The sequence below is a fragment of the Chiloscyllium plagiosum genome, chromosome 10 (genome assembly GCF_004010195.1).
Source record: "Chiloscyllium plagiosum isolate BGI_BamShark_2017 chromosome 10, ASM401019v2, whole genome shotgun sequence".
Taxonomy (NCBI): Eukaryota; Metazoa; Chordata; class Chondrichthyes; order Orectolobiformes; family Hemiscylliidae; genus Chiloscyllium; species Chiloscyllium plagiosum.
The window spans coordinates 23,965,752-23,980,344 of record NC_057719.1 but is presented as its reverse complement, the minus strand read 5'-3'; the positions used below and the strand labels follow the sequence as shown (position 1 = coordinate 23,980,344).

The following is a 14,593-nucleotide window of genomic DNA, read 5'->3' as shown; positions in this document are numbered from 1 at the left end:
GTTTTAATGGAAGTGGCAAGTTGGAGACTCTACGTGGAGTTCCGATAAAATGAGATTATTTGGAATCCATTGGAATTTGTGGTGGAAATGTTGGAATAGTTTAGTCAAGCCTGTTAAAGTAATAAGTAATTCTTTCACCAGCTACAATAATGAGGTGTTAAAGTGACCCATTTAGATAAACAGATTAGTATTTCCAATGCAAACAATGAACCTATTAATCTGGTTAAATATTCATTGTGTGTGTAGAATATAAAACTGGACGCTTCAATTCACATGACCTGATTTTTAGATTAATTCTGTATTACGTTTCAAGAAAGGTATACAATTGAGTGTAAGAATTTACAGAGTGTGATCCATATAGTTTGGGAAACTGATTTTATTGTTATATGCTTAGCTGCTCAGGAGTCAGTAGAAATGAATAGGAACCAATCTGCTGACTGGTTGAGTTTCTCCAGTACTTTTTGTTTTTACTTAAGATGTCTAGCATCTGTAGTATTTTACTCTTATTTACATTAACTCCCTTTCTCCCTTCACAGACATTACCAGACCTGCTGACTTTTTCTAGCTCTTTCTGTTTTTATTTCTGTTTAATTTCTAATATCCCAGTTTGTATAATTACCTGATTAAATTGTGAAAATGCATTGATTTGGGTTCAGCAAACATTGACATCCCCACTCACCATGTCACGTATTGGAAGTGATGGCCTAGTGGTATTATCGCTAGACTATTAATCCGAAACTCAGCAAATGTTCTGGGGTCCCATATTCAAATCCTACCGTGTCAAATGGTGGAATTTACATTCAGGAAATGAAAATTTCGAATTAAGAATCTACTGAAGGCCATCATTCCCAACCCACAGAGCAACTAAGAGGCAACCACATTGCTGTGGGTCTGGAGTCGAATGTTGTCCAGATCAGGAGAGGATGGCAGATTCCTTCCCTGAAAGACATTAGTGAACCAGGTGGGTTTTTCAAACAGTTGACAATGGATTCATGGTCACCATTATACTCTAATGCCAGATTTTTTTAATTGAAATTCAAACTCCACCTTCTGCTTTGGCAGGATTTGAACCCAAGTCTGCAGGGTCTCTAGATTAGCAGCAATAATGCCACTAGGCCATCACCTCCCCAAATATTGGTATTGACTCACCTTCACCCTTTCCCTGTCCTTCCAGTTCCACTTTCTTCTCTCACATGGGGTGAGTAAACAGATCAACAAGTGAAGGTCAGATATTCAGTTGAGGGAAGCTGTGCATTCAGTGAGTAAATCAGATACATAACATTGCTCATGGATTGCAGTACATAGCAATGGCATATGGGGATAATTGGGAAGGTGATGAAGTGCATTTAAAGTCAGAGCTGGGTGTGGCTGGAACCTGAGTGTGAGGAGGAATGTGATGGAGAACATGTGGCATCACTGAATGTGGGTGAAGGGGATTACATTACAGGATGTAAAGTGAAGAGGCCAATGTACAGGTATTCCCTAAACTGGTGTGATCTCTAAGCCACTTCTAGTTCTTGATTCAAGACCAGGATACAATGCTCCAGAGGTTCATCTCATCACTTATCTCCAATCACTTGTCAGCAGCAGATTTCTTCCTTCAGCTGCTGGGGAGAAATAGGGGTTACTGGCTCCTGACTACTTTTAGCTATAATTCCAATGGAGCATCACTGTGTCCGGGTGCTGCTCTTGCTCCAAGTGTAACTATATTTTTTAGATTAGATTAGATTACTTACAGTGTGGAAACAGGCCCTTCGGCCCAACAAGTCCACATCGACCCTCCGAAGAGCAACCCACCCAGACCCATTCCCCTACATTTACCCCTTCACCTAACACTACGGGCAATTTAGCATGGCCAATTCACCTAACCTGCACATCTTTGGACTGTAGGAGGAAACCGGAGCACCCGGAGGAAACCCACGCAGACATGGGGAGAATGTGCAAACTCCACACAGACAGTTGCCCGAGGCAGGAATTGAACCCGGTTCTCTGGCGCTGTGAGGCAGCAGTGCTAACATTGTATAATCTCTGCTGGGTGCCTCCATTTGACTTTTTTAAACAGGACTGTGATCACATTAAAGTTGTTTTGGAAGTGGAAATGCATTGCTTCCATCTGAGTTACAATTGCAGACTCTAACCTGGTGAAGACTTTCAAGTTGCCGCTATGCACTCCTTTACCCCAACAATTACCTCTCCAAAAAAGCCTTCATAACAGACCCCTTTTCCAAAATAATATTTCAACTAATTATGCCAAGTGGGCTAATTGTTTCAATACATTCAATTGGCTCAACAAAAAGCATAGTATAAAAGTTTTTGGAGGACAAATATCTTTTCATCAGGTGAACACTAAGCTGACTTCTTGCAATTTCACCCTCTGCTGAACTGTTCCATTGCCATGGTTCCCTTTGAGAAACTTACCATAGTGAAAGCAATTGAATTTATTCAGTTTGATAAACTTTTGAGACATGTGGAGGTGTTATACAAATATAACTCTTTTGTCTTTAGATTTTACATTTTGGTGATATGGTCGCTGCTGGTAATGTACACCCCATAGTAGACATTGAGATGTTAATGGTGCTAGATGTTTGTTTAAATCTTAGCAGTCCTTGTGTTATCTTTATATGATGCCCTTTTGTTCATTAATATTAATAATTGCTAAATTGACAGCAGGATGGACAAGTGAATACTTAAAATTTGTTTGGTTCTCCAACTTGAGTAACATGGAAATTTTACGCACAAGTGCCAATTTTTTAGACTGTTATACCCTACCCATGGTGCACATTTAAAAATGAATGTAATTTGATTAAATAGTCAAAACATTGGAAACACAAAATTCTCTGTAACTGAATATACCAGTGATTAAATGAATGTCTTAGACATAGGGTCAGCATTTCTGATGATTGCAGGATGTGTTTTAACTTGGTTGTTCTGACTGTTTACAAATGTCTGAAAATATTGAATATTTGATGAGAAGCATTTAACTAATAAGAGAACATCAGTAATTTCTTTGTATGAATAGGACGTTAGGTCTTCTCACTCAATGTAGTTGCACACTTTTGATGAATATGTCAATAGGCAATAGCATGCAACATATCAACCTAGATTCTTAGAATAAGTGTTTAATCTTCCTTGATTCTAAATGCATTTTGACTAGATTTTCAGTATCTGATTTTCAAAGTTTATTTACTACTTCATGATACCATCGTGAGCAGTGCTCCTTGGTATAAATTAATGTCTTCATTTATCATTAATTGTTATCATTAATTTGTTGACATATGTAAAAAAAACCGAAAGAGTAATATTGTGTTCAATTTGAAGGTACCAGCTGTTGTTGAATCATGTAAGGAAATAAATCCAGGAATACCTTGTTCATGCCATGACTGTTGTGAATTTTGACTGTCATTCCATTTTTTTACAATAAGTACAAATTTACCAATTGATTTTTCTCTGCATGTGTTACCTTGTTCAAAGAACAACATTTCTTTATCTGCTTATGAATACACACTGAGTGACATGGCCATTTCTGTGCTCTCTAACCTGTCTGTTTTTGGTGATTACTCACTTCAATGGGGGCATATGTTAGTGAATGATTAAAGACATGGAAATTCATTGCGTGAAAAGGCATTATTATGTTGCATAGATTGGAAATAATTGAAATTGTGATTAGTTCTTTGGTCCTTCTATTCATCAACAAACAATAATTACCAAACACTTGTTTATGAAAACAATAAATTAAAACAAACCGCAAATACTACCACAAAGTTCAGATGCATTTTCTGTTTTAATGTAAGTTATTCATATACATACTAGTGAATTACTCAAAGCATGACAAACATTTGAAATAAATTTGAAACATTCATTATTATTGATGAGACCTTTGTTTGCCTTCATAAAAAGCTTGGTACATTACTTTATGGTAAAGCACATTTACTAAATTACTTAAGGTTGCTCTCAAACAATTGGATGTTAAACGTTGTTGGACATAACGTCATTGCTTTCCATTTATCAATGATACAATTCTTGGAAATGTGTGGAGTTTTTGCCTGCATCACGCAGTGGGATTCATTACCCTTCCTGCAAACAGGACAGACTTAACATTGTGGTCAGCAATTAATAGGAAGAAAGGCCTGTTAAATACATACTCAGAAGGAACAGAGAATGGTATCATTTCAATTCCTGTAACAGCTGTAGCTTTTGTTCCTGTTTCATCAATATCCAGCACTGCCTCATGGGTCACCTGCAATAACAAGGAAACCACATCAGGTTAATAGAAACACCATTTGACATAGTCCGTATAGTTCAGCAACTCAAACATCCAGAGGATTGAATACATGGATATAATCTCAGGTTTTCTTTGACTAAGTGTCAGTTTTGTCATGCTTCAAGTTGGGTTTACCTCTGCAACATGTCTCATCATATCGTACCAACCTTACCTCATTAATTACCTACAAGGTAGCCTGGTTCTGTTCCCATTCTCCTACTCACTGTACCCTGATCAATCTGCCACTGTCAGGATGTCCTGGAAATGGACCTCACCCCAACTGCTGGTGCCATTTTTAAAAGTCCATTGTGGAACTGGAGTAGCATTGTCAGTCTGGAGATGGTCAGAAGTCACACAACATCAGGTTATAGTCCAATAGGTTTATGTGAAATCACAAGCTTTTGGAGTGCAGTTCCTTCATACTTCACCTAACAAAAGAGCAATGCTCTGAAAGCTTGAGATTTCAAATAAACCTGTTGGACTATAACCTAGTCTTGTGTGACCTTTGACTTTGTTCACCCCAGTCCGGCACCTCTACATTAAGTCTGGAGCTGCCCCAGTGCATGTCTTGATGTTTGTCTGAGACATAGCAGAGAAGAGAAAATTGACATCTTGCATCACGGGCATTGACCTGAAGATGCTGGTGGACAGGGTGGTGTGGAGGTGGGATGTCCACTAGCCTCCAGGACTCCCAGTAGATGCCCATAATATGGACCATGCCAGCCAGCTGGATCAGTGCAGTTGCAGCCATCTGGAGGAGTGCACAGCCACCTAGGAAGAGGATCAATGTCCTTCTCCATTTGGCCAGTACAGATCTTCTCCAATAGTTCACCCTTTCCATCTTTTTGCTACTACAGCCCCCTCTGCACCAAGCCTCGTCTTCCCTCACTCATTGTCACCCACCCTACCATCAGTAACCCTGTGTGCCCACTGTGCTGCCTACTCACTTGCTCTGGACACCTTCTGACCCACACCAAAAGAAACAGCTGTGTTACCCACTTTCATCCCTGAGTGCCCATCTCTTTCACATTCTAGGACAAAAACAGGTCAAGATAGGGCAGAAAGAGTGAAGATGTGTGGTGTGCTCTCTGACATTTGTCTGCTCAATCCTTATGTGGAGAGAGTCAGACTCTAACCACCCCGAGAGCTTGACTGACTGTGACATGCCCCTGGACTGGTATCAGAGACTACCAGAGTTACTGGTAGTCCTGGGTGACAGCTCGCTTCCTTGATGACCGGGGTCTGCTGACAACCATAACAAGTTTCCTGGTTTTGTACCTGTACTAAATGACATAGCAATATGGCAGGACTGTGAGGATCAGGTGCAAGGTACCAAAAGGCAAAGCAAAGTAGGGATGTTGTGAACATCCAAGTGGGTTCAAAGTGAGTAAGTGCTATGACAGCAAGCAAACAGGCCAGAAATGCATTGTGGTCCACTTCATAAACTGGGTGCATGACTCTGATGCATCATGACAAAGCTGGTTGCTGCTGTGCCCTGAGTGCTGCCATGGTGCAGAAATATCCAGTAAGTGAATCAGAGATGTGCCATATGGGTCCTCAGAGGCTTACACATGTTAGCTGCCAATGTTTGTGGATGTTGACTGAATGTGGCCAGTACGAATGGAAGAAGATCTGAGCTATTTGTGCCCTATGTCAAGCATGGAGGATCTTTACAGCAAGCATTGAGCTGAAGTCATAAGGTACCAGCTCCAACTTCCATGTTGAGAATGCTCATCCTCTAGTTTGCTCATGACAGGTGTTAAGACGGCAAACTGCATATTAAAACACCATTCTTTTGGGAATCTATTATAAATCCTAGGTTCTCATTTGATTAGTGGTCATAATAAAACTGAATGGCTCTTAATTAAAAAATCAGATGGTTATTATTTGATTCATCATAGATTTCAGAGCATTGTCAAGATATGTGACGATTGATCATGTGTGCACTGGTCATATTGCAACTGGTTCTGTTTGACCACAAGTTGTCCCTGGTTTTGTGTCAAGGCTTGCACAGACTAGCAACATGAAACTTAGATGTTTCTCAGTATCAGGTGGAGTCAATCTACTTAGAATTAAAGAATTAACGAAATACGGGTCATCAGGCTCACAGCAGAGAACAATTTTTCTTGTAATTGTACTCCAGAAATATGATGGATTGAAAAGAAACCTCACAAATAAACCTGAAAGCATTTTTTGTCCTTTCCAATGATAATCATTCATCTGTTCTATGTACTTTCAATACCTCAATCATTCTAATAATATGGCCAGTGTTTCCAATATCATTTGTTAGACTGCAATAAACAAATAGTTGGTTTATCAATGCTTTACCTCAGATACTTTTAGAGGGGCAGTTTCAGACATTCCAGAAAGGTTTGAATTATCTGTGAATACATCCACAATACCCATAGACATCAGCAGATCTTTGAGCTGGTAGGATTCCTTCAACAATAACTTTGGAAGGTGCAGAGTTGCAGACCTACGACAAACACACAGAGAGATATTGTTGACTCATTAATTTCTTACTTAAAATTAAATTTGTCATTGTAATTTTAGTTTTGTCAACGCATGAATAGAAAACAATAATTTAAGTTAAAATGGTGTTAAGTTTGGCCACATATATACATGTTATATATGTACATGATCTCTGTATAAATTAACAAGAGAACTGAAATTGTGCATAGAAACTTTAAGATGATCAATAGATTTGAGTCAGTTTTGGCTATTGTAATTGGTTTCTGATTCTTTTCCTTAGATTACTTTGATATACTGAAGAAACCATGCTTTATAGGAATCAGTGAGACTTATTCCAGAAAGACATGAGCTGCTAATGTTTTACACAGAGAGTGGTTTGCATGTGCAATTGATGGATGTGTGTGTAATTACAACATTTAAAGGACATTTGGATAAGTACATGAACAGGAAAGGTTTGAAGGGATATGGGCCAGGAGCAGGCAGATAGGACTGGTTTAGTTTGGGATTATGTTCGACATGGACTGGTTGGACTGTTTCTGTGCTGTATGACTCTAGGAGGCATATTCAAATCACAAATATTAGGATTTGGAACAAATGAGAAAATGAGATGCACTTTGGAGAGTCTCTAGAAATTGCTATGATATTAATGTCAGAACAAGAGACAGATTCACAGTGTAGACAAGAAAAACGTTGTTTGTTTTGAGGAAAATAATAACATGCTTTTAAAGGATTTGTCAGCAATCACTTGCTAATGAATATTTTTGTCCATCACTTGCTAACAAGTACTATTGTCTCCTAGGAAATCCTGTATCACTGGTCATGGGTTTTGTCAAAGGAATTAAGTCCTTTAAGAATACACTAATTCCCAAGAAATAGGGGTCACTGGCAAGGCCAATGTTTATTCCTGTTTTTTTGTCTATTCCCTGATGGCTTTGAGAATGTGCTCTTCTTGAACTCCTCATTGCTATTTATGTGGCAAAAATGCTCTCAGAATGCTTTTAGGTACAGAATTATATTATTTTGACCAGCAACAATTAAAGAACCACTGTGTACATCCAAGTTAGGGTGGTGTGCAGCATGGAGAAGATGCTGTTCCTCTGCATTTACTGCCCTTGTTTTTCTTTGGGATGCAGTTAGTGAGTTTGGAATCATCATCCAATGAAAGTTTAGCAAGTTGCTGCTGCACATGCTACAGAAGGTATACGCTAAAGCCAAGCTTTAGGCTAGTGGAAAGAGGTGACAAGGAACACTAGGGCAATGAAATCTAAAGGGAGCTGATAACAGGGGCTGCATAGTGGCTCAGTGGTTAGCACTGCTCCCTCACAGTGCCAGGAACACGGGTTCGATTCCAGCCTCTGCCTGTGTGGAGTTTGCACATTCTCCCTGTAACTGCATGGGTTTCCTCTGGGTGCTCTGGTATCCTCCCACAATCCAAAGATGTGTAGGTTGCGTGAATTGGCTATGCTAAATTGCCCATAGTATTCAGGGATATGTAGGTTCGGTGCATTAGTCAGGGGTAAATATAGGGTAAGGGGACGTATCTGGGTGGGTTACTCCTCGGAGGGTTGGTGTGGACTTGTTGGGCTGAAAAGTGTGTTTCCATACTATACGGATTCTATGACAACTAGATGTGTTGTAAGATTAGAATTTTTTTTACATTTTTAAAAGAAAATAAATAATAAACACCACTATATTGTCAGACAAAAATGAATATAACTTGATTTCACTGAACGTACCTAAACGGTAATGAGAAAAAAAAGTTTTGAAAATGGCTAATGGTCAGATTTTGTTCGACTTCTGCCAATTTTCCTGGGGCTGGTAGAATCAGCACCAAGGATGCATTTCCATGATATGGAATGCTAACCACATAACTGGAAATTTGCTGATCATAACCAGAGTAATACATCCCCAGCCTCTTCATCATTTGAACTCTCACTGTTGTTGTGTTATCTACGTGGAAGTCGGCTTCATACGTTGCTGTGGGATCAAAAGGTTTCATCCAACTACCTACAGGAAACAGATAGAGATCATGAGACTGTGAATCCATCTGAACATACACCACATAATTTCATCAATATTGATAAAAGATGTTTACTCTCCATTGTATAAAAATCAATACAAGTTTAATGCATTCATATTAACTTAACTGTCACAATCATTTTGGGAGCCTTAGATTCTAATGAGTTACATATCATTTTGTCAACTCGAAAAATGCCCCTTATATTTTCTTCAAAATATTCTCAACTTTTTAAATTGATAAAACCTAGGAAAATAGCAGCGGGGGTTTGAGGGATGGTTAACTCAGTCAGCAATGAGGAGATAGCATTAAGTAACATAGTTGAAAGGTCATTAATAAAGTACCTTGGATATTAATCAGCTAACAGCAGGTGATAGTGCAGTCGTGCAGTCACTGAAGTAGAAATTCTAAAACTGGAAAGTAGAAAAGCTGGGATCTGGGTTCAAATCCCCACCAGGGAATTTGAATTCAATACAAATCTGGCCTTGGAAACCTAATGATGGTGATGAAACCACTTTTGATTGTCATAAAATGCATCTGGTTCACTAATGTCCTTTAGGGAAGGAAATCTGCTACCATTAAATGGCTTACATGTGGTTGACACTTAACTGCTCTCTGAAATTGCCAGGAAGCCATTCAATTGCATAAGAAAGCCTAAACAAAAGATATGAAACCAGACAGAGCACCTGACATGGATATGGGCAAACACAGCCCTGTTGAATCTGCAAAACCCTCCTTACTAATGTCTGCAGGCTAGTGCCATAACTGGGAGAGCTGTCTCACAGACTGGTTAAGCAACAGCTTGACATAGTCATACTCATGGAGTCCTACCTTATACACAGCATTCCAGACAACACCATCTAGGAGAGTGGTATTCAGTCAGGAGGGAGGTACATTGGGAGTTGTCAATATTAATTCCTGATCTTATGACGATTCATCACATCAAGTAACACATAAGCAAAGACTACATGCATACAAACAGCATAAGCAGCAGGTGATGAACAGAACCAAGCAATTTCATAACTGATGGACCAGACCAAAAACCTGCAGTCTTACCACATCCAGTCACGGCAGACAATGAAACAGCCCGCTCTAACAGCACTGTCGATTTATCTAAACCAGTTGGACACTAGTAGTTCAGGAAGGGGCAATTAGGAATGGGTAACAAATGTTGATTTTGTTAGCAATATCTACATTTCATGAATACATTTTAAAAAGTACATCCATCAGTTGGTAAAAACAATCCTAATCTTCAGGTCACCAGTCATTTTATCCCAGTACCTTATTATTCCTTCTAATCTCATTGTCCTTGAACTGTTACCATGCAGTAATGCTGACACTACTTTGAGCAACAGCACCTCAGCTTTCAACCAAACATTTTACAGTCTTCTGCACTCAACACTGAATTCAACACTTTCAGGCCTAACTTCTGCCCCAATGCTATATCTTATATCATTTAAACGCTTTCTTGTTTCTCTCTTATGTTACTTTTCTTTCAGTTAACAGCCATTAAGCATCCTACAACTCCCACTTCCTCTCGACAAACCTTTTGTTTATTCACTTGTCCCATTACCACCCCCTTCTGCCTTGCACCATGAAGCCTTTTGTCATTTATTCTCTCCTGTCCTCCACTCTCTTACAGATTCCCCCTTTATTGTCCCAAATTTCTCCCACTTGTTCTAACTTTTCCTATGGAGCATTAATTTGGTTTCTCTGTCATAGATGTGACAAGACCTGCTGAGTAATTCCTGTACTGCCGGATTTATCAAAGCATCAGTTATTCAGATTAAACTAAATGTAGTCGTGAAGCCCACAAAAATGTATAAATAAAACAAATAGAAGCAATAATTGGTTCAATGGGTTTGAACATCAGTGACACCTGGGCTTGAACCCAGCTGAAGTTGTTCAGATGATGGGTTGTCTCACTTTTTTGCTGGAAGAGAAATTAAGTGCTGGTGAGAGATATCAACATGTCTCAAAATTGGGACCTTAAAAGAATGGCAATTTCACTCCAAAAAGCTAACAGTTTGGTATGTTGTGAAACTTGAAAGGTTTCAGAAAAGATTTACAAGGATGTTGCCAGGGTTAGAGGATTTGAGCAATAGGCAGAGGCTGAAAAGGCTGGGGCTGTTTTCCCTGGAGCGTCGGAGGCTGAGGGGTGACCTGATAGAGGTTTATAAAATCATGAGGGGCATGGATAGGATAAATAGACAAAGTCTTTTCCCTGGGGTCGGGGAGTCCAGAACAAGAGGGCATAGGTTTAGGGTGAAAGGGGCAAGATATAAAAAAGATCTAACAGGCAACTGTTTCATGCAGAGGGTGGTACGTGTATGGAATGAGCTGCCAGAGGAAGTGGTGGAGGCTGGTACAATTGCAACATTTAAGAGGCATTTGGATGGGTTTATGAACAGGAAGGGTTTGGAGGGATATGGACCGGATGCTGGCAGGTGGGACTAGATTGGGTTGGGATATCTGGTCGGCATGGACATGTTGGACCGAAGGGTCTGTATCCATGCTGTACATCTCTATGACTCTCTGACTCTATGCATATTATCTCTTCTTGCATTTGTGATGAAGCTAACTTCAGATTGCTTCAGGAAGGCACTTCTTGCACAAAGCAAATTCCAATGTTGGCCCATTAGTCAGTTCCAGTGAACTTGCATCTTTTCACCAATATTTCAAAATGAACTGTTCCCAAAACAACATTCTCTGCCATTTTTGGGTGAAGCTGTTATTAAGTTGCACTGAGTGATGGGCAGATTTGTGTGTAGACCTGCACCTTTCAAGAATGAAATCAAATAATTTGACTTTGGATCTTTATATCCAAGGAACAGATGAAACTTTCATCACCACTCCTGATAATCAATGTGAAAACAGGCACAAAGGGTGAAACTTCATTTCATTTGAAACATTTTCTTCAATTTATCACATTACAGGCCGCTCATCTCCTAAGGTAGAGTTAAAGCAATAATAATCTTTCAGCATAGATTAACAACATTGAAGAAGAAGGCCATTTGAACCATCACGTTCATGCTGGCTCTCCAGTTCACATACTGCCATTTCCTCAACCTATCTCTATATGCCTGTTCACTCCTCCTCTTCAGTTATTATTATAGTAGCATCTAGAGAATTATATCAAAATCAAAACCCTGGAACTCTGTTCCTAATGATAGAGGATGCCAACAGCATTCCAAAAATATTGAATAATCAAGGCAAAAAGTGTGTGAAGAAAAATATTGAATAACTCAGAGAGAAAGTACAAGTGATACTACTGGGGTTAAAGGTTAATAAGTCCCCTGACCTGATCGGTTGTATCATAGAACATTAAAAGAAGTAACAGAGAGGGTGCATGCATTGATCATAATTTCCCAAGAATCTTTAATTCTGGGAAGTCCCAGAAGATTGGAAAGCTGTTAATGTAACACTCTTATTTAAAAAGGGATGTAGACAAAAAAAAACACAGGCAACTGTAGGCCAGTAAGCATAACATCTGTCTTTGGGAAAATGTTAGAGGCTATTTTGAAGGATGCAATAACAAAATATTTAGAGATGCAAAATATAATCAAGCAGAGTCAGTCTTGTTTCATGCAGGAGAAAACAACCTGACAAATGTGTCAGAATTCTTTGAGTAGGTAACAACTGGGATAGATAAAGGGAATCAGCAAATGCAATATGTTTAGATTTCAAAAATATGTTTGCAAAGTTGCAGTGCATAAAGCTAAGTAATAAGCTAAGCGCCTTTGAGGCCGAGGGTTGTGTGCATGTTTACAGAACTAGCTATCTAATAGAAGACTGAATTTGGATAAGGGGAAGGGGATTGAACCTGTAATTGGTGGAATGCCACACAAGTCAAATCTAGCTGTAATAGTTGAACAAATTCTCGATATTCTGTTCATATTACCCTTATTTCGGGCATCATGATGTGTCTCTCACTCTGCCACAATATTTCCATCATGCGTTGATATCAAAATATAATGCACATTCATACTTATGATTAATTTATTGACTTCGGTTCTCACCTTATTGCTCTCTGTACTCTCCATCCCCTAGGTTACCTGGCCTCCATATTCTGCTAGATTGTGGTCCTAGATTGATTCCTCCCCTAATGTGGGGGAACTACCCTATAATCAATCACTTTCTAAAAACAAAAGATTAGCTGGCCATCTCTGTTATTCATAGTGTCTCTCCACTTGCAAACTGGATAGGTAGTCGGATAAAAAAACAGCAGCACAAGAGGTAGAAACAGTGGATGGGAAATCATGGAGAGGAGCAGAACATAAGTGAAGGAGATCAATCAGAAAGTAGAAAAAAAGTGTTATTCAACTTATGCAATAAAGAGATTTGCTGATAGGAAGCAAGATTTTCATCCTGCAATCAAGCAACCCGACTGATGAAAACAAAATTAATTTGCTATGGATCAGTCTCTTAGATGTTTAGATGAAATAAGTAAATTGCTTTGCCAATTAATGTCTCACAGCACCTTAATGTGTTTTAACTTTCCTATATATTGCCAATCATCAAATTACTGCACTCCAACATGAATTTTCTGAAGCAAAATAAGTAATTCAGAAATTTTCCTACTCAAGATATGGTTGCTGCATACCTCTTTTATGGTCCAAATGTTTGAAGGCAGATGTATAATTTTTAAAAATGTTTTACCTTTGAACAAGACATAATTGAGAAGCATCATCACAGTTGATCGATCAAGGGTTTTAACAAAATCTTGAATTTCACCAGATGTTTTCTTGTTTATGTATGCATTGATCTGTCCTTTTGCATTCTCTGGTTCTTTGAAATTAACATCCATTACCTCTGCCTTATAAAACTGCTTTGCATCCTCAAGGAATTTCTGTTTAACAACAAATTCCTGCTGGATGTGCAAAGAATTGCCCATTGTTAAATTCAGTTCACTATTTTCTCTGGTTAGCTTTTGCAGAAGGTATTTGTATGCTTCATGCACTTCTGCTGCATCATTTTGGGACATATCACTGTACCCAAGAACACGTAGAAGCTGGTTGACTGTGTTATCTCTTGCACCCAAGGAAAGCATGCTAAGTGCTGCAGAGACACTAACTGGAGAGAAGAAAATATTCTTGGCAGCTGAGCGTGGCTGTGAAGCAATCTGTCTGTAGAGACGTAAGGCAAAATCTAAATTTGCAGCTGAAAGTCTGAGGATAGATAATTGTATAACTGGATTGTTTTCCTTTGGTATGGCAGATTTTTCAGTGAGACTGACCACTCCACTGCCAAACACAGTGAGTAGGAGCAAAGCAACTGGGATCAGCTTTTCCATCTTGAGCCTGCAAAACAAAGAACCAATTTGTATTGTAATGCTTTCAGATTATTCAAATCCTGAACAACCCTCATCTGACTCAGATTCTGTACTAGTTTAGTAATGCTTACTTAGTGCATCCTGCAAGCTGAGATCGACAGAGATTTGAATACTGCCAATTTAACTTCTAAAATAAATAAATTTACTGTTAACATCTTATTAAACAACTTTCAGAGTCCTACCTAAAGTGAAGCAGGCTGTTCGTACTCACCTTTCTCCTTGCTCATACATGGTCCTTTGTGTTAAATGTCAATTTATACTGCAGCAAATGCAAACAGCTCAGTTACAAATTAATCAGTAAACTGACCTTCAGTTTGGCAGATATCATTGCTTTACGATTATTTGCATTATAAATACATTTCTTACAACTTTGCAGCTAAAAAAACACCCAAAAAAACATTTTTTAACTTTAATTTCATGCATTACATTTTGCATAGAAGCAGCTTGTTCCTATTTATTTCCTTCTTTGTTATGCATTGACTTCCCCAGGCCATGATGTTTTGAAGAAATT

General features: G+C 38.9%; 1 protein-coding gene across 2 annotated transcripts; it reads right to left on the bottom strand.

Annotated features, from left to right (window-relative positions):
- Positions 1–3,762: 3,762 nt before the first annotated feature.
- LOC122553423 (alpha-1-antitrypsin-like) lies at positions 3,763–14,360 on the bottom strand. Of its 2 annotated transcripts, none has more exons than XM_043697167.1 (5): positions 14,294–14,360; positions 13,410–14,050; positions 8,470–8,740; positions 6,590–6,737; positions 3,763–4,237 (listed from the first exon to the last, which is right to left on the bottom strand). In XM_043697167.1, exons 1-5 carry the CDS (start codon positions 14,311–14,313, stop codon positions 4,049–4,051), a joined length of 1,269 nt encoding a protein of 422 aa, XP_043553102.1. In that variant the 5' UTR covers positions 14,314–14,360; the 3' UTR covers positions 3,763–4,048. The 2 variants fall into 2 exon arrangements, with proteins under 2 accessions (XP_043553102.1, XP_043553103.1); XM_043697168.1 differs by having other exon boundaries at positions 14,265–14,301.
- Positions 14,361–14,593: the final 233 nt, after the last annotated feature.

Bases quoted from the DNA above. Each gene is read 5' to 3' on its own strand.
- LOC122553423 (XM_043697167.1), bottom strand. From the start codon at position 14,313: ATGTATGAGCAAGGAGAAAG. The intron at 8,741-13,409 runs GTAAAACATTTT...TGTTTCCTGTAG, and splicing joins CAATTATGTCTTGTTCAAAG to GTAGTTGGATGAAACCTTTT. The intron at 4,238-6,589 runs GTAAAGCATTGA...TTGTTATTGCAG, and splicing joins CCCCTCTAAAAGTATCTGAG to GTGACCCATGAGGCAGTGCT.